General features: G+C 70.3%; 4 protein-coding genes and 1 long non-coding RNA gene across 6 annotated transcripts; 1 reads left to right on the forward strand and 4 right to left on the reverse strand.

Annotated features, from left to right (window-relative positions):
- Positions 1-272: 272 nt before the first annotated feature.
- POLD4 (DNA polymerase delta 4, accessory subunit) lies at positions 273-1,771 on the reverse strand. The gene is made up of 3 exons (XM_082318888.1): positions 1,466-1,771; positions 1,167-1,278; positions 273-1,040 (listed from the first exon to the last, which is right to left on the reverse strand). Exons 1-3 carry the CDS (start codon positions 1,677-1,679, stop codon positions 1,016-1,018), a joined length of 351 nt encoding a protein of 116 aa, XP_082175014.1. The 5' UTR covers positions 1,680-1,771; the 3' UTR covers positions 273-1,015.
- Positions 1,772-3,100: 1,329 nt separating this feature from the next.
- On the reverse strand, positions 3,101-5,735 carry LOC309592932 (glycine N-acyltransferase-like protein 3; the record flags this gene model as incomplete). The annotated part of the gene is made up of 5 exons (XM_082316927.1): positions 3,101-3,521; positions 3,608-3,728; positions 4,468-4,588; positions 4,689-4,796; positions 5,658-5,735. 5 exons carry the CDS (start codon positions 5,733-5,735, stop codon positions 3,101-3,103), a joined length of 849 nt encoding a protein of 282 aa, XP_082173053.1.
- A 391-nt stretch (positions 5,736-6,126) lies between these two features.
- LOC309593158 (glycine N-acyltransferase-like protein 3) lies at positions 6,127-8,260 on the forward strand (the record flags this gene model as incomplete). The annotated part of the gene is made up of 5 exons (XM_082317313.1): positions 6,127-6,204; positions 6,650-6,757; positions 6,851-6,977; positions 7,062-7,179; positions 7,858-8,260. 5 exons carry the CDS (start codon positions 6,127-6,129, stop codon positions 8,258-8,260), a joined length of 834 nt encoding a protein of 277 aa, XP_082173439.1.
- Positions 8,261-9,947: 1,687 nt separating this feature from the next.
- CLCF1 (cardiotrophin like cytokine factor 1) lies at positions 9,948-20,043 on the reverse strand (the record flags this gene model as incomplete). Of its 2 annotated transcripts, none has more annotated exons than XM_082317161.1 (3): positions 9,948-10,439; positions 12,710-12,876; positions 19,928-20,043. In XM_082317161.1, 3 exons carry the CDS (start codon positions 20,040-20,042, stop codon positions 9,948-9,950), a joined length of 774 nt encoding a protein of 257 aa, XP_082173287.1. The 2 variants fall into 2 exon arrangements, with proteins under 2 accessions (XP_082173287.1, XP_082173288.1); XM_082317162.1 differs by lacking the exon at positions 19,928-20,043 and adding an exon at positions 19,042-19,069.
- Positions 20,044-21,397: 1,354 nt separating this feature from the next.
- Positions 21,398-23,572, reverse strand: LOC309593582. The gene is made up of 3 exons (XR_014228871.1): positions 23,486-23,572; positions 22,468-22,544; positions 21,398-21,915 (listed from the first exon to the last, which is right to left on the reverse strand). It is a non-coding gene; the product is annotated as an uncharacterized lncRNA (long non-coding RNA).
- Between the last annotated feature and the right edge of the window lie 788 nt (positions 23,573-24,360).

The raw sequence follows: 24,360 nt of genomic DNA on the forward strand, positions 1-24,360 counted from the left end.
CCCACAGATGCGGAGAAGAGGAAAAATCCCGCCTGCAACTTCGTGATGCCGCTGTGGTCCAGAAGCGAGCCCCTGCCGCCCGCCCAGTCCCGCACAGGACTGCGGCTCCCGCGGGGTGCCGTGGCACGTCACGGCCAAGGGCTTCTGCGTGGGACGAGGCAGTGCCTCGCCGGGCTCGTGGGCCCACCGGACGCTCGCGGTGACGCGTGGCACGTGCAGGCGGGGACGGTGGAGTGGCAGTGCCGCAAGCGGAGGATGTACTCGTGCGCGCGGGTAAGGACACGCGTGGGCACAGGGACGCCCGGGCTCCCCTGCTGCCCCCACCCACCGTCCCAGTACGCCCCCACCCAGACCAACCAGTGATGACGCGCTCCAGCCAAGCCCCCGCCAGCCTGGGGACACCTTCGTCCCCGGCTCTCCGGCGCTGCTGGCCACCACCCCCCTCCCTCCCGTTACCCCAGGGACGGGGCAAGTGGCACTGCCCGCTCCGTGCCGGCCTTGCGGGCACCCGGATGGGCAGCGACTCGCGTCATGGCTCCGTTTTGATTCTCCTCCAGGTGCAGAAGACGGAGGACAAACCAGCAGCGCTGCCCTCCCAGGTACCAGCAACCCGCGCTCGCTGTCCGAAGGGCTCCCCTCTCCCAGTTTGGCCAGTTCCATTGGTATTACTGGGAGTCCCGGCACCATCGGCTTCTGGATCTGGACTCGCCAGCTCCCCTCGCCCTTTCTGTGCCTCGTGCTCCCAGGGCTGGCATTAAACTCTGTGTCACCGCACAACCCGCCTGGCTCGCTCTGGGGAGGGGGGTACAGACCCCTGCCCTCAGAGGGGCTTCGCCCCCCGCCCCGGGTGCCCCACAGACAGCACGCGGCAGCCCCCCACCTTTGCTCACACCAGCCTTTAATCCGCCCGGTGCCCCCCCACCGGGGCTGCGGCACAGCTGCGGACAGGCCTGGGGGGCAGCGGGCACGGTGTCCCCCCCAAAAAACTCTTCACTCCGGCGTGGGGCGCGGGGGCTCAGAGCGGGTACTCGTGCCAGAGGCTGCGGGGCAGAGCCGGGGGGTCAGCGGGCACCGGTGCCCCCCACCCCTGGTTGGTGGGAGGGTGGGGGACACCGGGAGAGGGACGGGGGTGCTCGGTGCGTGTCCCCCCCCATCCCGCCACCCACCTGTAGGTGACATCGGGGTTGTCCCGGTGCTCCAGGAGGGCGTCGCGGACGGGGTCCGGGGGGCTCAGCCCCAGCGCCTGTGCCCGCTCCCAGCGCTGCAGGCGGGTGATGCCTGCGGGAGGGCTGGGGTCAGCGGGGCGGGGGGGGGGGGTCCCGGTGAGAGGGGGGTCCCGGTGGGAGGAGGGGTCCCGGTGGGAGGAGGGGTCCCGGTGGGAGGGGGGGTCCCGGGAGGAGGGGGGTCCCGGGAGGAGGGGGGGTCCCGGGAGGAGGGGGGGTCCCGGGAGGAGGGGGGGTCTCACCGGTGCAGGGTCCGTACTCCCAGGCGAGGTCGAAGCGTCTCAGCATCTCCAGGACGGCCTGGTCCGGGGGGACCGGCGGGGGCTCCGCGGCGGGCGGCGGGGCGCGGGGCCGGAGCCGGGGGCAGCCCTTCAGCCCGCCCCGGAGCCTGCCCGCCGCTCGCCCCGGTCGCCGGCGCCGCGGGAAGGAGTCGGTGATGCGCCGGGGCTGCTCCATGGCCCTGCGGGAGAGCGCGGCTGGCGGCGGCGGCGGCGGCGGCGGGGGGGGCCCCGCCGCTACCGGGAACCGGGCGCCCGCCCCGCCCCTGCCGCTCGCCCGGCGGAAGGGGCGGGGCCGGGGCGGGGCCGGGCTGGGGGGGCCCGGCTGCCGTCACCCCCGGCCCGGGCGTCCCCGTCACCCCGGGCACTGGCTCCCCCATCTCGGCGGTCCCCGTCACCCCCCAGCTGTCCCCCGGGTCCTGTCACCCCATCCCAGCTGTCCCCATCACCCTGGGCACTGTCACCCCCTCGCTGTGCCCGTCACCCCGGGCACTGCCACCCCCCAGCTGTCCCCATCACCCTGGGCACTGTCACCCCCCAGCTGTCCCCGTCACCCTGGGCACTGTCACCCCCTCGCTGTCCCCATCACCCTGGGCACTGTCACCCCCAAACTGTCCCCATCACCCCAGGCACTGTCACCCCCCAGCTGTCCCCATCACCCTGGGCACTGTCACCCCCCAGCTGTCCCCATCACCCTGGGCACTGCCACCCCCTCGCTGTGCCCGTCACCCTGGGCACTGTCACCCCCCAACTGTCCCCATCACCCTGGGAACTGCCACCCCCTCGCTGTCCCCATCACCCTGGGCACTGTCACCCCCAACTGTCCCCATCACCCCGGGCACTGTCACCCCCCAGCTGTCCCCATCACCCTGGGCACTGCCACCCCCTCGCTGTGCCCGTCACCCTGGGCACTGCCACCCCCCAACTGTCCCTGTCACCCTGGGCACTGTCACCTCCCAACTGTCCCCATCACCCCAGGCACTGTCACCCCCTCGCTGTCCCCATCACCCCCAGGCACTGCCACCCCCCAACTGTCCCCATCACCCTGGGCACTGTCACCCCCCTGGCTGTCCCCATCACCCCCACAAGCCGTGACTCGCGCCGTGACTCACGCCGCGCAGCCGTCACCCTCTGCTCCGCGCAGCGCTCTGGCTGTCCCCCCTCCCCGGGAAGCACAGCCGGTGACCCACAGGCGTTGTGCCTGTCTGTCCCCCTGCCAGCTGTGGTGACACCGTCCCGGGGGGGGGTCACACACAGCAGGTGACACCGGAGCAGATTTGCCTGATGCTTTTCACCCCTCCCTGGGGGGGCTGAGAATAGCTCAGGGCAGGGCCGTGGTCCCGGCACAGAGGGACAGGGTGACTCCCCGGGGACACAGCTGCGTCTCGCAGCGGTGACACCGCACCGCCCAAGCCACCAAGCCGAGTCATGGCTGTAACGGCTGGCGCCAAGCCAGGTGCAAGAAAACTGGTGCTGGAGGGAGACACAACCCTATAGCAGCCATCAGAGAGTCCACACTCCGCTTTAGTTTAGTTTCGGTTTTCTTCCTTGCCCCACAGCGCGGGGACATCCCTGCCCCAGGGCGAGTGACCGAGGGGGTCAGGGTCCAGCCCTGCCCAGGCCGGGGTTGTGCAGGACAAAGCGGCAAAGCCCAGGCAGTCGCTGGTGGCCCAGCTCCTCCTGCAGCCGCTGCATGGGCCGGTTGCCCGTGGCCGTGTGCCCAAAGGCGGGAAAGCCACGGGCCTGCGCCCGACGAGCCGCGATGGCCAGCACCGCCCGCATGTGGCCGCGCCGGCGGTGGGCAGGGAGGGTGTAGCCGTGGGCCCCCGTCCCGAAGGGGTCGGTGAGGGCCCAGCAGAGGGGCTGCCCGGCCCCGTCCTGCAGGCAGAGGCTGGGGAACCGCCCCAGCACCTCCGCCAGGTACCGCCGGCTGCGCGCGTTGCCCCCGTACGCCCACGTCTCGTTCAGCAGATCCACGTGCGCCGGGCTCAGCGAGCCCACCTGCACGCCGGGGGCCAGCCTGCGGCGAGGGGTGGCCGTCAGCGGGGGCTGCCGGCACCAAGCCGGGGCTAGCGGGGAGCTCGCCGGGGCCAGCGGGGAGCTCACCGGGGCTCGGGCAGGGTGCTGGGGTCGGGGTGCACGTAGGTGTAGTACTCGGAGACCTCCAGCTCGATGCCCTTGGCCCCCGCGATGGCCTGCGACACGGTGGCCACCCCCTCCTGCAGGCCTGGGGATGGTGCTGTCAGGGGGCCCCGCTCCCCCAGCACCCCCATTCCTGCCCCCTGCCTCCCCTTTCTGACCCCAGCATGCCGGCGGTGCCCTCCCCAGTGTCCCCAGGGGCTCCCCACAACCCCAGTCTCTATCCCCAGTAGCCCAGTCCCTACCCCCAGTGTGCCCAGCACCCCAATTCCTGCCCCCAGTGCCCCACAAGTCCAGCCCCAATGCTCCCCAGTGGCTCCCAGTGCCCCCACTAACCCCAATTCCTGCCCCCAATGCCCCCCAGCACCCCCGAGTCCAGCCCCGGTGCTCCCCAGTGACAGCACCCATCAAACCCCTACACCTCAGTGTGCCCCCCACAGCCCCAGTGCCCCCCAGTGCCCCCAAGTCCAGCCCCAATGCTCCCCCATGGCCCCCGGTGCCCCCACTAACCCCATCCCTGCTCCCAGTGCCCCCCAGCACCCCCAAATCCAGCCCCAGTGCTCCCCAGTGACAGCACCCATCAAACCCGTTCCCCCAGTGCCCCTCCAGCACACCAAGTTGTGCCCCCCAATGCCCCCAGCACCCAAACGCCTGCCCCCAGTGTCCCCCAGTACCCCCAATTCCTTCCACCAGTACCTCCCAGTGCCTCCGGTTCCTTACCAATGGCTCTCCCACGCTCCCAGTGCTCCCCAGCACCCCTGATCCCCACCCGCAGTGCTGCCCGGTGCCTCCCGATGCCCCCCAGGACCCCCCCGTCCCCGGGCCACCGAAGACGTGGAAGGCGGTGTCCCAGCGCAGGCAGCCGGGGGTCTCCAGCAGCGCCCGGTAGGCACCCACGTCCCGGTAGAAACCCGCGTGCATGTTCCTGTAGCAGTCATCCACCGGCATCTGCGGGGCACCCACGGGTGCCCTGAGCCCCCCTGGCGTGTGCCAGGGCACCGTGTGTGTGTCCCCCCCACCGCCACGTCCCCCCGTCCCCGCCGGCCACCTCGCCGCTGCGCCGCGCCAGCACGGCCCCGAAGTGGGGCCACGAGTCCACCACGACCTCGAACTCGCCCGGGTTGCCCCGGTTGATGTTCCTCACGGCCCCGTGGACCTGCGGGCAAAGGGGTCAGAGCTGAGGGGGGGGGGGGCAGATTTGGGGGTCCCCGGGGCTCCCCGGCCTGGCTGCACCCCACAGCACCCAGCCCTCCCCAAAGAAACCCCCCCGCACCCCATGGGGCTCGGTGGGGTGAAGGCAGAGGGGGCGGTGCCTAAAGCCAGGCTGCCCACAAGTGGGCGGGGCTAGGCGGGGTGGGCGTGGCCAGAGGGAGGAGAACCAGGCAGGAAGCTTGGGATTGGCCGCATTGCATTCTGCCTGGGTTGGGATTGGCCGGCTTGTATGGGGGATCTGGGAGGGGATTGGTTGGCTTGTACGGGGCTAGAAGGGGATTGGGTGGCTCGGAACCAAACTGGGCTGCGATTGGCTGGGGTAGAGTCCAGCTGGGCTGGGATTGGCGGGGACAGGGTGGCACTGGGGTCACTGTCACTGGTGGGGAGGTGACACTGGGGGGCCCGTCACCGGGGACAGGAGGCGGAGGTGACAGCGGGGTCCCCATCGTGGCACAGGGCAGGGGTGACACTGGTGTCCCCGTCACGGCACAGGGCAGGGGTGACACTGGGTCCCCGTCACCGACAGGGCGGGGGTGACACTGGTGTCCCTGTCACAGCACAGGGTAGGGGTGACACTGGTGTCCCCATCACAGCACGGGGCAGGGTGACACTGAGGTCCCCGTCACCGGCAAGGCAAGGGTGATACTGGTGTCCCCGACACGGCACAGGGTAGGGGTGACACTGGGGTCCCCATCATGGCACAGGGTAGGGGTGACAGCAGGGTCCCCATCGTGGCACAGGGCAGGGGTGACACTGGTGTCCCCGTCACGGCACGGGGCAGGGGTGACAGCGGGGTCCCCGTCACCGGCAGGGCGAGGGGCAGGCTCCTCCGCAGGGCCCCCTCCAGGCGCTGCAGCTGGGCCGGGCACGTCAGGATCAGCATGGTCCTGCCGAGAGACCCTACAATAACACGGGGACAGGCCCCCGTCCCCGTCCCCGTCCCCGTCCCCAGCCCCTCCGGCACTCACCCCGCAGCAGTCCCGGGGCCGTGGGTCCCAGGGTGGGCGTCTGGAAACCGTGGGGCAGGCGGTGACACCAGTGGGTCCCAGGGCCACCAGCAGCCGTCACGGGCTGGCGAGTGTCCCCTGCCCAGGGGGCATCGGGCAGTGTCCGTCCCACCGGGCACCGCCCGCCCTGCGGCCTCCTGGGGACGGGTGCTGGGCCAGGACACCCTGCCCCACGGCCACCCGTGCCCCACAGCTCCGGGATCCTCGGTGTCACCGCCTGCTCCACGGATCCTCGGTGTCACCGCCAGCCCCACGGCCACGGGGACCATGCTGATCCTGACATGCCCGGCCCAGCTGCGGTGCCTGGAGGAGGCTCTGCGGAGGAGCCTGCCTGCCACCCTGCCGGTGACGGGGACCCTGGGGACACCCCCCCCGCTCCCCCCTGCCAGTGACAGGGACCCCGGAGACCCCTGTCCCCTCCCTCCCCTCCATGCTGGTGATGGGGCCTCCAGTGTCCCCAGTGCTACCGGTGACGGGGACCCCGGGGACCTCCATGCCCTCCCCTCCATCCTGCCAGTCGTGGGGACCTCGGGGACCCCTGTGCCCCCTGCCCCGCAGCCCCACTGGTGACAGGGACCCCCAATGTCACCGCTGCCCCATGCCATGACAGGGACACCAATGTCACCGCTGCCCTGCCTGTGTCGGGGACCCCATCCTGGGAGGTATCCTGGGAGGCTGGCAGCACCCAGGGTGCAGCCGGGCACTGTGGGGGGACAGAGGGACCCGTCACAGCCCCGTTGCCCACCACAGCTCCCCCATGTCCCCCCCCAGCGCTGACCCTGTCCTGCAGGTCCTGGGGACCGTGATGACGGTGGCCCGGGGGAACCCGGCTGCCCACGAGGTGCTGGTGGACTCCTGGCCCCATTTCGGCGTCGTCTTGACCCGCCTGCGCCCAGAGGTGCTGCTCCGGGTGCCCCCCATCCTGGCAGCACCCCACACACCATGGGGCTTCTGGGGGGGGGCCACACTCAGACCCTGTCCCCCCCTCCAGGAGCACAGGGACCCCGGGGACTTCTACACCAACCAGTTGACGGTCTACTACCGGGACGAGGGTGCCTGGCGGGCGCTGCTGGGGGACACCGAGGCGGTGGGCTGGACCCGGGCCTTCCAGATGCAGGGTAAGCCTGGCACGGGGGGCCTGGGGGGGGCCGGGTACCCCCCAACCCGCTGCACCCCTGCCCGGGCTGACGGCGCTGCCCCAGGGATGCAGGAGGGGATGTATGAGGCCGTGCGCCAGGCGGCCGATGCCAAGGGGCTGCGGCTGGTGACGTACCGGTACCAGGCGCTGCTGAGCCCCCGGCCCCCCCGGCCCCGCGTGCAGTGAGTGCGGGGGCACCTGGGGACATGGTGGCACTGGGAGTCCCAGTCACATCCCCGGGTGGCACAGGGGTCTCCAAGCACAGCCTTGGGTGGCACAGGGGTCCCAGAACACATTCATGGGTGGCACTGGGAGTCCCAGTCACATCCCTGGGTGGCACAGGGGTCCCCAGTCACATCCCCGGGTGGCACAGGGGTCCTTGGGCACATTCCTGGGTGGCACAGGGGTCCCCAATCACAGCCCTGGGTGGCACAGGGGTCCCAGTCACATCCCTGGGTGGCACAGGGGTCCCAGGCACATCTCTGGGTGGCACAGGGGTCCTTGGGCACATTCCTGGGTGGCACAGGGATCCCCAATCACATCCCTGGGTGGCACAGGGGTCCCCAAGCACATCCCCGGGTGGCACAGGGGTCCTTGGGCACATTCCTGGGTGGCACAGGGGTCCCAGTCACATCTCTGGGTGGCACAGGGGACCCTAAGGACATCCCTGGGTGGCACAGGGGTCCCCAATCACATCCCCGGGTGGCACAGGGGTCTCCAAGCACATCCCCGGGTGACACAAGAGTCCCCAGACCCATCCCTGGGTGCGGCAGCTCTCCCGTGCCATCCCCGCCGGGTGGGGGTCGGTGCAGGTTCCCCCGTGCCCCCCCCCCCCACCTCTCTGCTCTGCCCCATTGCAGGGTGCCACCGGGCCTGCGCCTGGCACCCGTGTCCCCCTCCCACGTCCCGCTTCTCAACGCCACCTGGGATTTCGGGGGCAACGCCCGCAGCCGGCGCTTCCTACTGGGGCTGGTGCGGACGCTGCCCAGCGCCTGCCTGCTGGGACCCCGCGGGCGCCCCGTCTGCTGGAGCCTGCTGGACCCCCTGGGGTGCCTCAGCCACGGCTACACCTTGCCCGCCTGGCGCGGGCAGGGGCTGAGCGGGGTGACGCTGGGTGCCCTGGGCCGGCACCTGCACTCTCGCGGCTTCCCCATCTATTGCGGGGTGCTGCCCCGCAACACCCCCTCGCAGCGGGCCGTCCGCGCCGTCGGCTTCTTGCCACAGCCCGGTACTTTCTACATGCTGGTCGTCACCCCTCGGTAGCGCCCGGGGATGGGGGTGCCCGTGGCACCGGGGCTGGGCTACCCCCCGGGATGGGGGTTGCGGGGGCATAAGATGGGGCTACCCGGGCCCGGAGGGTGCTGGCTCCCCACCCTGCCTCCCCCCAGACGGGGGGACCCCCCCCCTCACTGAGCTCAGTCTGGCACAGCTACCCGTTCACTCTGGTCCCTACTGACGGCACGGCTGGCTCCTTGGGCCCCCCGCCATGTGGCGCGGGCGGGGCGGGGGCGCTGGAGAAAGGCTTTTATTCGTTCATACAAGAATAGATCTTCTGCAATAAATACCCCAATAAATAATATCTCCAATAAATAAACACTCATAGACGCACCGGGACAGCGGCCCTGGGGCCCCGCCTCCAGCCCCGCCCACCGCAGCCCAGAGCCCCGCCCTCATGGGGGGGGGGCCTGTGGGTTGCTAGGCAACCGTGGGAGAGGCGGGGCTTGGGCAAGAGGGGGCGGAGCCTGTTGTAGGAAGGGGGCGGGGTTTGCTACACAGGCTGGTGAGCGGGGCTTATTGCCATCCGGGGAGGGGTGGAGCCTAATGCTCGGGGGCGGGGCTTGCTGCTGGGTGGGGCGGGGCTTATTCCTATGCTCTGGGGGATTGGTCCTTTCAGGGGTGGGCGGGGCTTGCACCCACTCTGGAGCCCCTGGGGGTGGGGCTTATTGCTGCCGTGAGGCAGGGGGAGGAGGCCGCGGCCCTCCCCAGCCCCACGGGCGCGGGGACGGTGCCGAGGGGACACAGCACGGCGGTGGGGACACCGTGGGGGCGCCGCCCCCGCCTCAAGGCACAGGCGGTGGGGACAGGGGGGGCTTTGGTGGCACTCGGGGTCAGGAGCCCCATTTCTCAAGGGACACGGGTGATGGAGGGGGGGCATGGGTGGCTTTGGTGGCACTTTGGGGTCAGGATCCCCATCCCTTAAGGCACTGTGATGATGGTGGGGCTGTGGGGTGGCTTTGGTGGCACTTGGGGTCAGGATCCCCAACCTTTAAGGCACAACGTGGTGACAGAGGGGATGTGGGGTGGCTTTGGTGGCACTTTGGGGTCAGGAGCCCCGTCCCTTAAGGCACAATGTGGTGACAGAGGGGATATGGGGTGGCTTTGGTGGCATATGGGGTTAGGATCCCCATCCCTTAAGGCACTGTGATGATGGCGGGGCCGTGGGGTGGCTTTGGTGGCACTTGGGGGTCAGGATCCCTGTCCCTTAAGGCACAACGTGGTGACAGAGGGGATGTGGGGTGGCTTTGGTGGCACTTTGGGGTTAGGATCCCCATCCCTTAAGGCACTGTGACGATGGTGGGGCTGTGGGGTAGCTTTGGTGGCACTTTGGGGTCAGGATCCCCGTCCCTTAAGGCACAACGTGGTGACAAAGGGGTTGTGGGGTGGCCGTGGTGGCACTTTGGGGTCAGGATCCCTGTCCCTTAAGGCACAGTGTGGTGACGGTGGGGCTGTGGGGTGGCTGTGGTGGCAGTTTGGGGTCAGGAGCCCCACTTCTCAAGGCACACCGGTGATGGAGACGGGACGTGGGTGGCTTTGGTGGCACTTTGGGGTCAGGAGCCCCATCCCGCAAGGCACGGCAAGGTGGCGGTGGGGACGTGTGGCGGCCCGTCGGGGTGAGGAGCCCCGTCCCCAGCCCGGCGAGGCGGGGAGGGGGGACATCGGCGGAGGGGACTCAGAAGCCCCTCGCCTCCAGGCGCAGCGTCACCACGGCGGGTGGCACCTTCTTCTTGAGGCGGTTGAAGTCCTTGGCCGAGCGCCACAGCCAGGTCTGCAGCTCCTTCAGCAACCAGAAATCATCCATCTTCTTGAGGAAGTCATTGGGGGCCACGGGGGTGCCGGGGGGCGCGGGGGGCCCGGCGGGGCCGGCGGGCAGCGGGTAACCCAGGGAGGACATGACGCCGGCGATGCTGAGCACCAACCCTTGCAGGCTGGAGCAGAAGTGGCCGAGGCGATGGCGCAGCTCGGCGGTGCCCGCCTGCCCGTCCAGCGCCCGCAGGTAGCAGAGCAGCCGGCTGTAGGCGCGGTAGTTGGCGGCCAAACGGGCGTTGTCGGTCAACCCTCGCCACAGGTCCAAGTCCACCGTGGCGCTGGGCACCCGTTCGGCGCGCGCCAGCCGCGGCGGGTTGAAGTCGGGCTCATTGAAGGGGGGGCCCAGGTAGTTCAGCTGCAAGGTAATGGGGGGGCGGCTGTCAGGCGTCGGGGGGGGACACGGGGGACACTGAGGACAGCGTCGGGACTGTCCCCCTTGTCCCCCATCTCCATGTCCCCCTGCCTGCCATGTCCCAAGTCCCCATGCCCACCGGGTCCCAGTCTCCACGTCCCCCACATCCCAGGTCTCCATGTCCCCCTGCGCACCATGTCCCAGTCTCCATGTCCCCCACATCCCAGTCTCCATGTCCCCCACATCCCACGTCTCCATGTCCCCCTGCCCACCACATCCCAGTCTCCATGTCCCCCACATCCCAGGTCTCAGTGTCCCCAATCTGGACGTGCCCCCCTCATCCCAGGCCTCCATGTCCCCCTACCCATCATGTCCCGCTTCCCATTAGGTGCCCAGTCTCCATGGCCACCAGGTGGACATACCCGATATGTCCCAGGTCTCCATGTCCCCCTGCACACCATGTCCCCAGTCCCCGTGTCCCCCATATCCCAGGTCTCCGTGTCCCCAGTCTGGACATTCCCAACACATCCCAGATCTCCATGTCCCCCTGCACACCATGTCCCCCTGCCCATCACATCCCTCTTCCCATCATGTCCCAGGTCTCCATGTCCTCCTCCCCACCTTGTCCCCAGTCTCCATGTCCCACAGGTGGACGTGCCCACCATGTCCCCTTCCCTTTCATGTCCCTGGTCTCCGTGCCCATCATGTCCCCCGTCTCCGTGTCCCCCTGCTCTCATCCCACGTCCCCCAGGTGGACATGACCACCATGTCCCATGTTCCCCAGGTGGACGTACCTACATGTCTCACGTCCCACGTCCCCCAGCTGGACGTGCCCACTACATTCCCTTCCCTTCCATGTCCCCTGTCTCCGTGTCCCCCTGCTCTCATCCCACGTCCCCCAGGTGGACGTGCCCACATGTCCCAGGTCTCCCCGTCTCCCTCCCACCCACGTCCCCAGCCTCCACGTCCCTCTCCCCGCCATACCCCCGGTCTCCCCATCCCCACTCATCGCGCCCACAGCTCCAGGCCGCAGCCCTGGAGGCACCCACGGGTGGGGCCGAGCCCCCCTGCACCCAGCCCCACGGCAGCACCACCACCCTTGTCACCCCACGTGCCGGCAGCACCGGGGCTGAGCCGGCAGCACCAGGGGCACGTCAGGGCAGAGATGGGGAACCTCTGTGTGAGCCGGTGCTGCCGGCGGGCAGGGACAGGCAGATGCCTGCACCCCTGCCTGCACCCCGGGGTGCAGGGCGGCTCCCAGGCCCCTGCCCTCAGCTGATGAGACATTTCCTCGGCCCCCGGCGTGGGTGCAGCCGGCCACGGCAGGGGAGACCCGCAGCCCCCGGGGAGGGCGGGCAGCACCGGCACCGCCAGCAGCGGGCGAGGGCACGTGAGTCACCTGCACCGACAGGGCGCGGCGCGGCACACGCGTCTCCGGCGTGCACGTGCGTAGGAGCAGCGATGCGGACGCGTGTATGTGCAGGCACACGGACGCGCACGTGTGTGCAGGCGCATCAATGCACACGTATGTGCAGGCGCATCAATGCACACGCACACAGATGTGTGCAGGCACGCGTGTGCAGGCACACCGGTGAGCATGCAGGCACACACGCGTGCAGGCACTCCAATGCGCACATGTATGTGCTGGCGTGCATCTGTGCAGCCCGACTGACGCACAAGCACACACGTATGTGCAGGCACATGGATGCACACGCACAAAGGTGTGCAGGCACGCATGTGTGCAGCCACACGAACGTGCGGGCACACCAAGGCACGTGCACAAAGGCGTGCAGGTATGCACGCACGCAGACACACTGATGCACACATACGCACACGTATGTGCAGGCACACACGCATGCAGGCACTCCAATGCGCGCACACACACGTATACGTCCTGGCACACGCATGCAGGCACACTGATGCACACACACACATATGTACGGGCACGCACGCAGCCCCGCTGATGTGCACACACACACGTACGCGCAGGCACATGCACGCAGCCCCACCGAGGCGTGCACACACACACGTGCAAGCACCGCAGTGTGCATGCAGGCGCGCTCCCACGCGCGTGCACACCCTCACCCTGGTGCTGGCGGTGCCGTGGGGGGGCACAGAGCCAGGGAGCGGGTGGGCACAGGACCCTGGTGGGGTGTACCCGCTCCGGGGAGCTCCGACCAGCCAGGGCGTCTCCCACGGGAGACGGGCGTGGACGGGGCAACCCACCCCGGTGCCGCAGGGCAGGGGTACGGTGCGGGTGAGCCCCTACTCACGTAGGTGCCGGCGAGGGTGCGGAGCTGGTGCTCCAGGTAGCGGGTCAGGTCGTAGGTCTTCTGGATGGACTGGCCGGCGCCCAGCTCCTCCGTGCAGTTCAGGGCGGGCAGCGCCGGCAGGTTGCAGAGCGCGGCGCAGAGGAAGGTGAAGATCCCCCAAGAGTCTCCTGCGGGGACACGGAGCCTTAGCGGGGGGACACACGAGGTTTGGGGGGGGCACCTCATCCAACCCCTGGGCCTGGGGTGACAGGGACACCCCCGGCCGCGGGCAGGACCCCCTCAGGCACGGCACTGCCGAGCCCTCGGGGATCCCCCCGTGCTGCTGCCAAGCGACCCACCTGCAAGTGGGGAAACTGAGGCACGCAAGGGTTATGCGTAGCTGGGCAAGGGGCACCCACGCCTGCAACAGAGCAGCTCAGCATCGCCCCGGCACAGGGCACCTCATGCCTTGGCACGGCCGGGAGCCCGGAGCGACGCTGCCGGTGCACCGGGAACCCCCCGCCTTGCCGCACTGACCCCGCCAGCACCGCCGAGCCCCGGGCTCCCCTCCGTGCGCTCCCGCCCGCGGGCTGCAGCAACAATCCTTTATATGGTCTGGAGCGAGCGCGGTTCGCAGCACTCCCGCCGGGACGGCACGGCTGGGTTATATTTGGGCACGGCAACTCACCCACCATCGCCGCCGGAGCGGGCTGGGCATCCCACGGGGCTGCCGGCAGCCCCTGCCCCCGGCGGGGACCCCCGGCCACCCCCACCAAGGGGCCCCTGGGAACGGGGGGGGGCCGGGACGGGGACCCCGAGGGGCGGCCGGGGCGTGGGGTGACCTTTGCCGAGGCTGCTGGAAACCGCCGGCCAGGTCCCCGTCATCGCCCCTGACGTCAGGGCGGCCTTACGAGCCCCGGCCTCGTTAGCCGGCGGTTGTGCAAAGGTCACGGCCCACGGCCAGGATGCTCCCGGCCAACTGGCACCTCTCGGTACGCCGGAGCCGGGCTTCCCGGCAACTCCTCTGCCGGGAGGACCCACAGCCGGCACGGCTCATCACCGCAAGGCTCGGCGGGGCTCCCGGCGTGGGCAGCCCCCGCGGCGGCCCCCCGGGGAGGCGAGGCCGGCGGGAGCCCCGCGGTGCCCTCGCGCGTCACCGCTCCCCGTCACGAGCCGCCGGGAGGTTTGGAAAAACGGGAGCAGCCAAGCGCCGGTGACGCACGAGGGTCCTCGGGGACGCCCCGGCTCCGGCCGTGCCAGCACCGCTGCAGCGGGTACCCGGCTGCCCTTGCGCCCGCCAGCCCATGGCGTGAGCAACAGGCTGCTCACGGTGGTGATACACCCTGCGGGTGTGCGACGGGCTGCTCACGGCGGTGATACACCCTGCGGGTGTGCAACACACAGTGCAGCTGTGCAGCGCATCACGCAGGCGCGTGAAACACCACGCGTGCGCGGGATGGACCTTGCAGGCGTGCGACACCGCGCAGGTATGCAATACAGCATGCACGTGCGCGACGCACCGTGCATGTGTGTAACACCCCGTGCGTGTGTGCAACACCCCGTGCGTGTGTGATACGCTGTGCAGGCGTGCAACACACCCTGCAGGTAGGCGATGCAGCGTATAGGTGTGCCATACACCGTGCTGGAGTGTCACACGCCCGTGTGTGTGACATCGTGCATGTGTGGGCTACACCATGCAAGCGTGCCGATGCACGCTGCGCAGGCATGTGACACGCTGTGCATGCGTGACATACCACGTAAGCGTGCAAGACGCTGTCTGTGCGTGACACACTGTGTATTTGCGCAACGCACCGCGTACGCGTGACACCCCATACAAGCGTGCGACGCCTGCGCACGCGTGCGATGCGTCATACACGTGTGACGCACCACGAAGGTGCGTGACACGCCGTGCCCGTGTGTGACGCACACCGTGGGCTTATCTCAAGGGCTGAGCCCCGCGGTGGGCCCGTGGCCGGGCCCCGGCGTGCCGGTGCGTCCCAGCGCATGGAGCGTGCCGCTGTCCTGCCGAGCGTGCGTGCGAGCGTGCGTGGGATGGGCGGCGGGGGGGCCCCGCCACGGTGACTCACCCGCCCCCGGGTGTTTGCGTTGGCCGAGCCCCGGCACCGCTGGGCTGGCCGGACCCTCGCCCGCCGCCGGCTCGAGTTTCCAGCGCGGGATTTACACCAGGCCTGGCCCTGCCGCGGCCAAACCAAACACAGCCGGGGGAGCGGGGCTGGGGGGCCGGGGCTGGCAGGGAAGGGATGGGGACGGAGCCGCCGGCAGCTCCCGGGCAGGTGGCTGCGCCGCGGGGTGGAGGAGCGTGAGGATGAGGAGGAGGGAGGAAGGGGACGGGGAGGTGGATGGCGGAGGTGGATGGCTGAAGGCCAGGAGATGGCGGGATGCACGGCCGTGGCGGTGGCACCATGGTGGCCGTGGCACAGCGGTGGCATTGGCACAGACATGGCCATGGCACGGCGTTGGCGGCGGCACAGCAGTGATGGTGGCCACGGCACAGCAGCGGCACGGATGTGGCCATGCCACAGCGATGTGGGTGGCACAGCGACAGCCACGGCACAGCGGTGGCACAGACATGGCCATGGCACAGCAGCGATGGTGGCGGTGGCCCAGCCGTGCCGGGTGCCAGCCGCTCTCCCTCGCCCACCCTGGTCACAGCGGCTCGGCGCCGGGTGGAAAATGTCTGGGCACCGGCACAGACAATGGCGGCGGCGGCGGCCCGGCGGGGAGGAGGGAGGCGCGGGGCCGGCACAGCTGGATCCCGGTGACGTCGGAGAGGAAGATCCCGAGGGTTTCAAAACCGGCCCTGGAGCCGAGCCAGGATGCTCCCAGCCCACGTAAGCAGCTCACGGCGTGGCTGCCCAGGGTCACCCGCTCGGCGGCGGGGGCAGCTGGGGAGCCGGGGGCATGGGACCGGGCATCCCCCGGCTCCGCCAGGCAGTGCCGGCAGCACCCGGCGGCACCCGCGCTGCCGATGCTGAGGGGCTGCGGTGGGTGGCAGGGCCCACCGGCGGTGCCACGGGCGTCCCTCGCACACGTGGCGGCAGGGATGCGGCTCGCCCACCTTTGGCGGGATGCGCACGGAGCCACGGGCGCGCCGGCGGGACCCCTGCCCTCCCGCAAGCCACCCACACCCCCCGGCGACGCAGACGGCCGATGCTGGCCAGACCTCCCGGCGAGCGGCCGAGGCGGGAGCGCAGCCGCGGTGCCGGGTGAGCTGTTCCCCGGGCATGCTGTGGGCAGAGCTGCCGAGGTCAGGAGCGACCGCAAGCCGCCCAAAGCCGTTTTCCCGAAACCCTCGTGTAAAGCGGCGCCCGGGGCGTGGGCGGCAGCCGGGAAGGGGGGACCCTCGCACCGGAGCCCCCGGGCAGCGCACAGAGCCGAGCCAGCCCCGCGGCCCCCGGCACCGCGGTGGGAGCCGCCGGCCGTATCTGATGGGCCGGTGGCCAGCGGCGAGCAGAGCCCCATCCCGCCCAGCGGCCCCATCGCCGGTGTGAGAGCCCAGCAAGGGAGGTCCCAGGCATGAAGCCGGCGTTGAGGACAAAGTAGCCCTGCCTGCAGGCAAGGCAGGGAGCAGGCAACAGGCAGCAGCCGCCTTCCCAGCCAGGGCTGCCTGCGACCCCGACCCGCAGCACTTAACCCTTCCCCACGCGCCGTCATGGGCAGTTTCGCAGCCCAAGGCGGCAGCCGGCCTCTGCCCACCGCTCCGTGGGTCTTGGAGTGGGTGATGCTCAAGGACGGACACCTCTGTGTCCCCAGGCTGGTGGCATTTAACCCTGCTGTGGCCGGGGAGGTGATGCTGTGGCGGCGGGCAGGCACAGCGGCAGCCCTGCCGTGAGGATGCTCGTGCTCTGCGGCGGCCCCCGAGCACCGGTGGGAAGGACACACGGGAAGGACACACGCGTCCCTGCTCCCCAACAGCGGCCACGGCCGTGGGGTCCCCATCCCACCCCGTCCCGTGGGATCCCACCTGCCTGCTCCCAACCCACCCCTCCATCCCACCCCTCGCCCAGCTCTCCAGCAGCCACCAAAACCCACCAGCCCTGCCTGCAGCCCCTGCCTGCAGCCCCCGGTGCCCACCGAGCCCCCGCTGGCCCCCTCGTCCCCCCGCAGGGCTCCCGGCGAGCGAAGCCGCCGTGCCGGCTGCGTGCGGGGCCGGGGAGCGGGTGGGTGCGCGGCGGGGGGGAGCACGGCCCCGCGTCCCCCCGCCCCGGCCGTGCCTGCGCTCGCAGCGCTGAGTGTTTACATCCTGTCTCCTCCGTGTGTTTATAAATGCGGCCGCGCACGGGAGACTCCAGCGAGGCCGTAATTAGCTGGGCCTGGATTTCCCATCCGGCTCCAGCCAGCGGCACGATGGAAACACTCCCGCCGGCGAGGGGGACGCAGGCCCCTAATCCCAACCAGACCCCATCGCCCGGCACGCACAGCCAGCCCGGCACGGGCACGGCACCCACCGCCGCCAGCACCGGTTGGCACCCATGAGCCACGCGAGGCACCCGGCTGCCTTCCCACCCCTCCCGGCGCAGGTCGCGGAGCCGTGGAGCCCCCCGGACCCACCGGCTGCCCACCGCCGGCCGCCCCGACACCGCTCCTGGGCGGTGGAGCCAGGGCGAGCCCCTCTCCGGCGGACCACGGGACCCCCGGTGCCAGCCCGCGTGGCACTACGGAGCCCAGCGCGGCACATCCCTCTCCATCCCCTGGCACCTCCGTACCCGCTGCCATCGCTGGCGTTTCCCGTGGCCACCGTGCCGCCGGGGACACCGCCTGGGCGGGCTAGCGTGGGACTGGCAGCTCCGCGTGGCCGTGCCCGCTCGGGACGGCTGTGCCCTGATGCCTGAGCTGGCCCCACGGCACCCTGGCCAAGCCCAGGACACCTCCGTTACCCATGGGCCAGCAGCTTGCCACCCAGACGTCCCGTCTGTGCATCCACGTGCCTGCCGGGGAGTTGGCGCTGGCACTCGGCAAGCGGGCGAGGGACCACGGGTGCCCTGTGCCGGGCAGCGGGGTGCCAGCCCCCATGGCACAGGGGGAACGGGCGCTGCCCCGGCGGCCGGGCAGGTAGCAGCGGGGCCAGGGGGGTGATTTATGGAGCTCCGTGCCACTTAGCAGGGCATAAATCTTCCCCCCAGCCCGGCCCTGTAAGCAGAGCCCTCCGCATTTCCCTTCGGAGGCTGCTCGCGGGCTGCGCCTAATGCAGCCCAGATGTGCGCCGCCACCGTGCCCTCGCGCAGCCTGCTAAATAGGCGCGGGGACACCGGTGCTGCCGAGCGTCCCCGAGCCACGCCGGGGCCAAAAGGCTGGGTCGCCGCCGGCCGGGGATACCCCAAAACGGGGAGCATGGCTGGGGCGACCAGGCTTTCGCCCCCCGGCTCCTCCCGCCATGCCGGGCTCGGTGTCCCCTTCCCGGCCCGGTGCCGGCCGCTGGCTGACCGCAGGCCCCGGGTCCGGTTGTGCCACCGGCTCCACGTCCAGCGGCCCCGGCGGCGGGCGGGAAGGGGGAGAGGAAGGGGTGAGGGAGGACGACGGAGCCGCTCGGGATCCCGGCCTCGCTTTTCCGGTTCCCCGGCGCTCGCCCCGCTTTGCCCGTCCTGCGTCATGCCGGCACCGCGGGAGCTGGAGCCAAACCCGGCGCCGGCATCGTGCTGCCCCGGCCCCGGTCCCACCGGGTGGGAGCCCGGGGAGCCCCGCAGCGCCCACAGTTTGACCTTTTAAGGGTGTTTTCCAGCATTTTCCCCGTCCTTTCCGGGCGAGGAGCCCCTGATCCCGGTGTGCCGCGGGGCCGGCCAGCCCCCCAACCGCCCCGGCTCTGCCAGGACCCCCGAGGCGGCCGCTCAGGCTGGGGGAACAAAACCATCCCGCAGCGGCAGCCGCAGCCTTGGGGACGCTCCCATCCGGAGAGCGACATTTCCCCGACACCCCAAAATCCCGCTGCCGTCTCCCGGAGGAATCTCGCCTGCTCCGGCAAAGGCGTTGGGAGGCAAACCCCAAAATCCGAGCCCGGGCAGGAAAAATAAAGTCTTCCTGCCCCCCCAAATCCCAACGCTTTTTATTTTCCTCCCCTCTGTCAGTCCCGGGGTTTAATTCTCCGTGCTCAGCGGCGGTTCCCTCCCTGGTAATCACAAACATGCATGGAAAAGAGGGAACGAGAGAAAGGGAAAAAAAAAAAAACCCCAACCCAGAGAAGGGAAAGTCTTAAATCAATCCCAAAGCCAGACAGACGTTTTAATCACATCAAATTAAAATCAGCAGTGGCTCGGAAAGGAAAAACCACGGCAGGCAGAGCGCAGGCAGCCCCCCGCCCCGGCCCCGGCCGGCAGCACCCAGCGCCTCGGTCTTACCTGAGAGCTCCCCAGCAACATTTAGCATAGTCGGGGGTGCGGGATGGGGTTGGGGGGGACGAGAGGAGCCCAAAGCGGGGGGGCCCTGGCTCTTGCTCCGCGCCCCGAGCGGCCGGCCGAGCCCGCCTGCTCGCCTCTGCCCCGGCTCGCTGCTCGCTTGCGCTCGCTCGGGTGGTTTTGGGTTTGTTGGTTGGTTGGTTTTTTTTTTTTTTTTTGGTCTTCCCCCCCCCCCCCCCCCCTATTTGTTTTGGTTTGTGTTTGCTTGGGTGTTAGGTGGGAAAAAAAAAATAATAAAATAAAATAACGCTGTCCGGGTTGGGTGGGTTTTGGGTTGGGTGAGTGCGTGCACGGTTCGCACCACGCTCCGGCTGCCTCGCTCGCCGCCTTTTCCCCCTTCCACCTCCCTTGATTTGCTCTTTTGATTGGTGTCCAGGAATGCAAGAATAAAAAAAAAAAAAAAAAAAGAAACAACAAAACCGCGAGCTCGCATACACCCTCTCCGAGCCGCTGCCTCCCTCCTTGGCCTTTTTTTTTTTTTTTCGAAATTCAAGTGTTAAGCAGAACCAGGTTGCTTTCAAGAATGTATTTGATGCGATTGTACACAAGAGCGGGCTCCATTCATTCCCTCCCTCTCCCCCCCCGGCTTTTTTTTCCCCCCTGCTCCCCACCTTCCCCTCCCCAGCCCCGGGGTCCCGGGGCCGGCGGGGGGGGAGGCTGGAGCCGAGCCCCGGGGAAGGGAAAGGGGGGTCGCGGGGTGCTGCTGGCCGGGATGGGGGGGGGACACCCCCTTCCCTTCGCCCCCCCCCCCCCCTCCCGGTTTCTGGCTCCCTCCCGGCTTTTGTTAGCGGCGGTGCGGGGCCGGTGCGGGGGTCGGGGGGTCTCCTACCTGCTCGCAGCTCCATGCGGGACAGGCGCGGGCTCGGGAGGTTGGATGGGTGCTTGGGGGTTCCCGGAGAAGCAGGCAAAGATCCCGCACGGCGGAGCGGGACTACGGCTCCCATTTGCCGGTCGGAACCCCCGCTCCTCTCCTCCTCCCGACGTGCAGAGCCGCCGCCGCACGCCGAGAGTCCGGTCCCCCGGGGGGGGGGGGGGGGTCCGGGGAAGGAGGGGGGGGGGGGGAACGGGGCGAGGGGCGGCGGAGCGGCCCCTCTCGGGGGGCCGGGAGGGGGGGGGCGTGGGGTGCCAGCCCCTCTGTGTGCGTGTGTGTGTGTGCGTGTGTGTGCGTGTGTGTGTGTCCCCGTCCCCCGTGGGCAGGGGAGAGGTGGGAGCGGGGAGGGGCGGCCGGTGCGAGGCGGGTGGCGGGACGGACGGACGGACGGACAGACGGGGGAGGCTGTCCTCTCCTCAGGCACGGCCAGGCCCCCCCCTCCCCTGCCGGTAAAGAGAGGGGGGGGTCCCCGGAGGGGCGGGGGGGGGGGCTGGATTCCCCCCCCCCCCCCCCCCCGCTCCGGTTGGACGGGGCCCGGCCGCCGCCGCCCCGCCGGGATGGCGGCAGGTGAGCGGCGGGGACGGGAGCGCGGCCGGCGGGGTCCCGCTCCCAAATCCCGGGGGGGGGGGGGGGGCTCCGGGTCCCGGTGGCGGCAGAGCCCGGAGCCCCTCGGAGCGGCGGAGGCTCAGCCCCGCTCCCACCGCACCGGCTGCCGGGACCGGGACCCCTCCGTCCCCGGGGGGGGGGGGAGCTTGCCCCGGTCCCCACGGGGGGCAGCAGCCAGCAGCCGCCTCCTTCCCAATGAACCTCCCTCGTTAGGACGAACCCGTCACCCGTGGGGGACTTTGGCGAGGACCGCGGCCGTTCCCAGCGCCCACCCGGGGCGAGGGCAGAGCCCCCCGGGGCCAAGCGGGGCGGCAGCAGCAGGGGAAGGGACAGACAGACAGGACAGACAGACAGCCCACCCACCCACACCCCCTCGTGCCCCTCGTCACCCTCGGCCACCGGTGGGTGCTGCCACAGGGGGGGAACGGCCTCGCCTGCGCTGGCTCCCCCCAAAAAAAAGCTTTGTTTAAAACAAAGAGGCTGCTCGGAAGCGCCGGGAAGGGCCGGGAGGTAAAAGGCGGATTCGTTTCGACTCCAACCCTCGGCCTTGGCCCCGTCTGAACGCTCCCAGCTCCTTCGCCGGCAGCGATCGCGTCCTCCCGGCTTCCCTCCGGGACACGGAGCAGCGGGGAGCCTGTTCGGATCACGCCGAGACCAACCTGTCCCCAAATCCACCGGGAAACCTCCCTGCCGAACGCACCAGCTCCAGCTTTAGGGATCCCCCGTCCAGATAAACCACGCACTGACACGCACCCCGCGGCGCTGCCGGGGTGATTTATTGGTTGGGAGCCGCGGATTTGGTGTTGAATCCGTGAGGAAGCACCCAACACACGTGCTCGGGGATGGCGGGGAGGGGGCTCTGGATCCCCCTGGTTAAGATGGGGGATTCTCCGCTCGCCGCTCCAACCCCGGGGCGATGCCGTGCCTTCGGCGAGCCTCGCCGATCGGCAGCGAGCCACGGAGGGAGAGCCGGCGAGAGCGGCTCGGCGGAGGGAAGGTGCCTCGGCCCGGCTCCCCAGCAGCGTTCCGGAGGCGGGGGGGGGGGTCCCCACCTCCGCCCCTGCCCGCACGGCGTGGGGCCAGCTTCTCCGCTCCCCCAGCCCGCGGTGCAGGGTATCTGGTTTCCCCCCCCGAGCCAACAGCCCCCGCCAGCAGCGCGGAGCAGTTGGGAAAAGCCGCCTTCGCGTCCCCCGGGGGCTGCGGGAGCGGCTGCCAGCCCCGGGACGAGGGGGGGGCCGTCGAGTCCTGCCCGTCGCTTTCCCGTCCCCTCCCCAAAAAAAGCAGCGCCGAGGTCGTTTCTGGGGAGTTTTGCGGCTGCACGGCTCACGCTGGGCCAACACCTGAGAGAAGAGGGGAGGAGGAGGAAGGTAACGCGGCCGGCGGACGTGGCAGGAGCCCCCCAGCCGGGCAGTGAGCACAAGATCCCCCCCACAGCCGGTGCCTTCCTCCCCAGCTGCCTCCTGCCTTCCCCAGCCCCCTCGCCTCTGCCAGAGAGCCCCGCGCCGGCCGGCGGTGCCGAGACGGAACCCCTGCCGCCCCTGCCCCGGGACGAGGCGGGGACACAAAGCACAGGCAGGTCAGACCGCTGGAGAGCCCCAGTCGGGCCAGCATCATCATCATCATCCTCCTCCTCCTCCGCAGGCCCTGCCTGCTCGCCCAGCCCCGGGCAGCTGCGTGGGTGAGGCCGTGCCCCGTCCCTGCCCGCAGGGACCACGTCACCGGCAGCGCTGTGGGCAGTTGACCTCACCTTCGTCCTAAGCCGGGCGACGCCGGGTCCCGACGCCGGCGCCGCTGCCGGCTCTGCCTCCCACTGCTGACCTTTGCGGCGGGCAGCTCGCCGTCTGCCCACCCGCAGTCGCGCCGCCACCCCTGCCTGCCCCTCGCCCTCCTACCTGGCCCCTCCGTGGCTCCCAGTTCCACATCCAGCGCCAGCCGCGACGTTCCGGGGCTGCACCAGAGCCCTGGGCCCCTGCCAGATGGAGGAGAGAGAGAAGAGGGGCTGCGGAGTGCCCCGAGTGCCAGGGGGGACCCAGAAAACCCCACAGCGGGGAGAGTTTTAGCCCCAAAGCGCCTGCAGCCCTTCCGAGCCATGGGCTGGGGCAGGCAGGGCGCTGTCCCGGCTCCTCGGGGACATCCCCAGGGGCACCGAGCAGACGCTGGGCCTGGCGGTGGCAGGCGCCTGTCCCCTCCTGCCGGGCAGGGAGCAGGAGCCCAGCTGTGGCCGTCTGTCTCCCCGCGCCGCTGGCTGGGTGAGGGCACCGCGCCATGTGCTCGGGACGCTGCGCCGGGGAGGAAGCCGCGGATCACGGGAGAGCGGGTGGCCGCCGGCACTGGGAGACGGCCCCGAGTGCGCCGGGCAGGAGGGGGCACCCAGGAAAGGTGACAGGGATGAGGGTCCCCAACCCTGGGGGCTGCCAGAGCCCCCCAAGGGCTACCAGGCTCCTGCCCCCGGCCCGTAGCCAGCCCAGTCCCCGGTGCCTCGTCAGCGCTGGCTCAGGGCGGCCAGGGGAAGAGGGAGGGGTGCGGGTGGCTTTGGCCACCGCTGAGGTGTGTGTGTCACGACCGCAGCCAGCTGCGTCCTATCCGCAGCCCCATAAAACGCCGAGCCCCGAGGCCAGAGCCCCTCCTGGGGACGCCGGCTCCAGAGGAACCCGGCTGCTGTTCAAGAGCTGGAACGGACGCTCACACACAATCCCGTCCTCCTCCTCCTGGGAGGAAGGGGCCGGTAGCCAGTGCTCACCCCAGGGGCGGAGGGAGGCAGATCCAGCTGACCCCGGGGGGCCGGACCCCCAGCCCAGGCCAAGGCAGGCCCGGGAGTCCCCCGAGCTCCCCGCCTGCGGTCTGAGCCTGGCCGCACACACGTGGCTTGGCCCGCAGAGCGGCCCTGCAAAGGTCGAAAGTTTGCTGTACCTGGAAGGGATGCGCTGCCAAGGGGCGTCGGGTCTGAAATCCCAGGCGCAGGGCATTCGGAGAGGCGCTGAGCACCAGCGGCACACCTGAGGCGGACAAGAGGAGGAGGAGGAGAGGCTGTAGCTGCGTGTTGGAGCACGGCAGCCGTGGGAAAGGGGCTCCGCGTCCCCCTCCCCGCCTCCCCCCTCGGGTGCCAGCCCCGCTCCGCAGGCTGTGCGCTGGGGGCCCCTCGGCTCGGGCTCCGTGGCCACCGAGCCCAGGAGGAGGGACTTGGGCAGCCGCTGATCCTGCCGCGGGCGGGAGCCAGCTGAGGGACCCCGCTGCGAGCGCGAGTCGAGTTCCTCGCAGCCAGATCCCCCCAGCCTCCCTCGAGGCCCCAACCTGAGAGCCGGTGGCTCCGGGCTGGCTGCTTGCGTGAGGAAAGCAGTTTGCCGAGCTCGCCCAGCCTCCCCGGCAGGACCCCTTACCCTCTTCGCTGCTTTCATACCCTCGCCCGCCTCGGACGTGGCACTGGCCTTTCCAGGATGAGCTTCCCGCTTTCTGCTGCGGCACGGCCTGCGGGATAGAGAGAGCGTGAACTGCTGCCAACCCGGGTACAGCACCCCCGTGTGCCCTGAGCTGTTGCCTGGGGCAGAGGTCCCCCAAACACCAGGCTCCCTGGAGGCTCCCCCAGCTCCTGCCCACCCCCTGGGGAGCTGCCGCCCTTCCCGGCCCCGCAGACAGGGCCCACGGGTGGGCAGCGGGGGAGCACCGCGCCCCAGGAGCGTGGGCAGGGGCTGGCGGTAGCAGCTTGAGGGCTGAAGGGGAGGAGAGGGTGAGCCCGGCGGAGGGCAGCCTGGCCCCGGGTGCCGCTGGGAGAGAGGGGGGAGCCAGGC

This window comes from Platalea leucorodia (genome assembly GCF_965183815.1).
Source record: "Platalea leucorodia genome assembly, chromosome: 7".
Taxonomy (NCBI): domain Eukaryota; kingdom Metazoa; phylum Chordata; class Aves; order Pelecaniformes; family Threskiornithidae; genus Platalea; species Platalea leucorodia.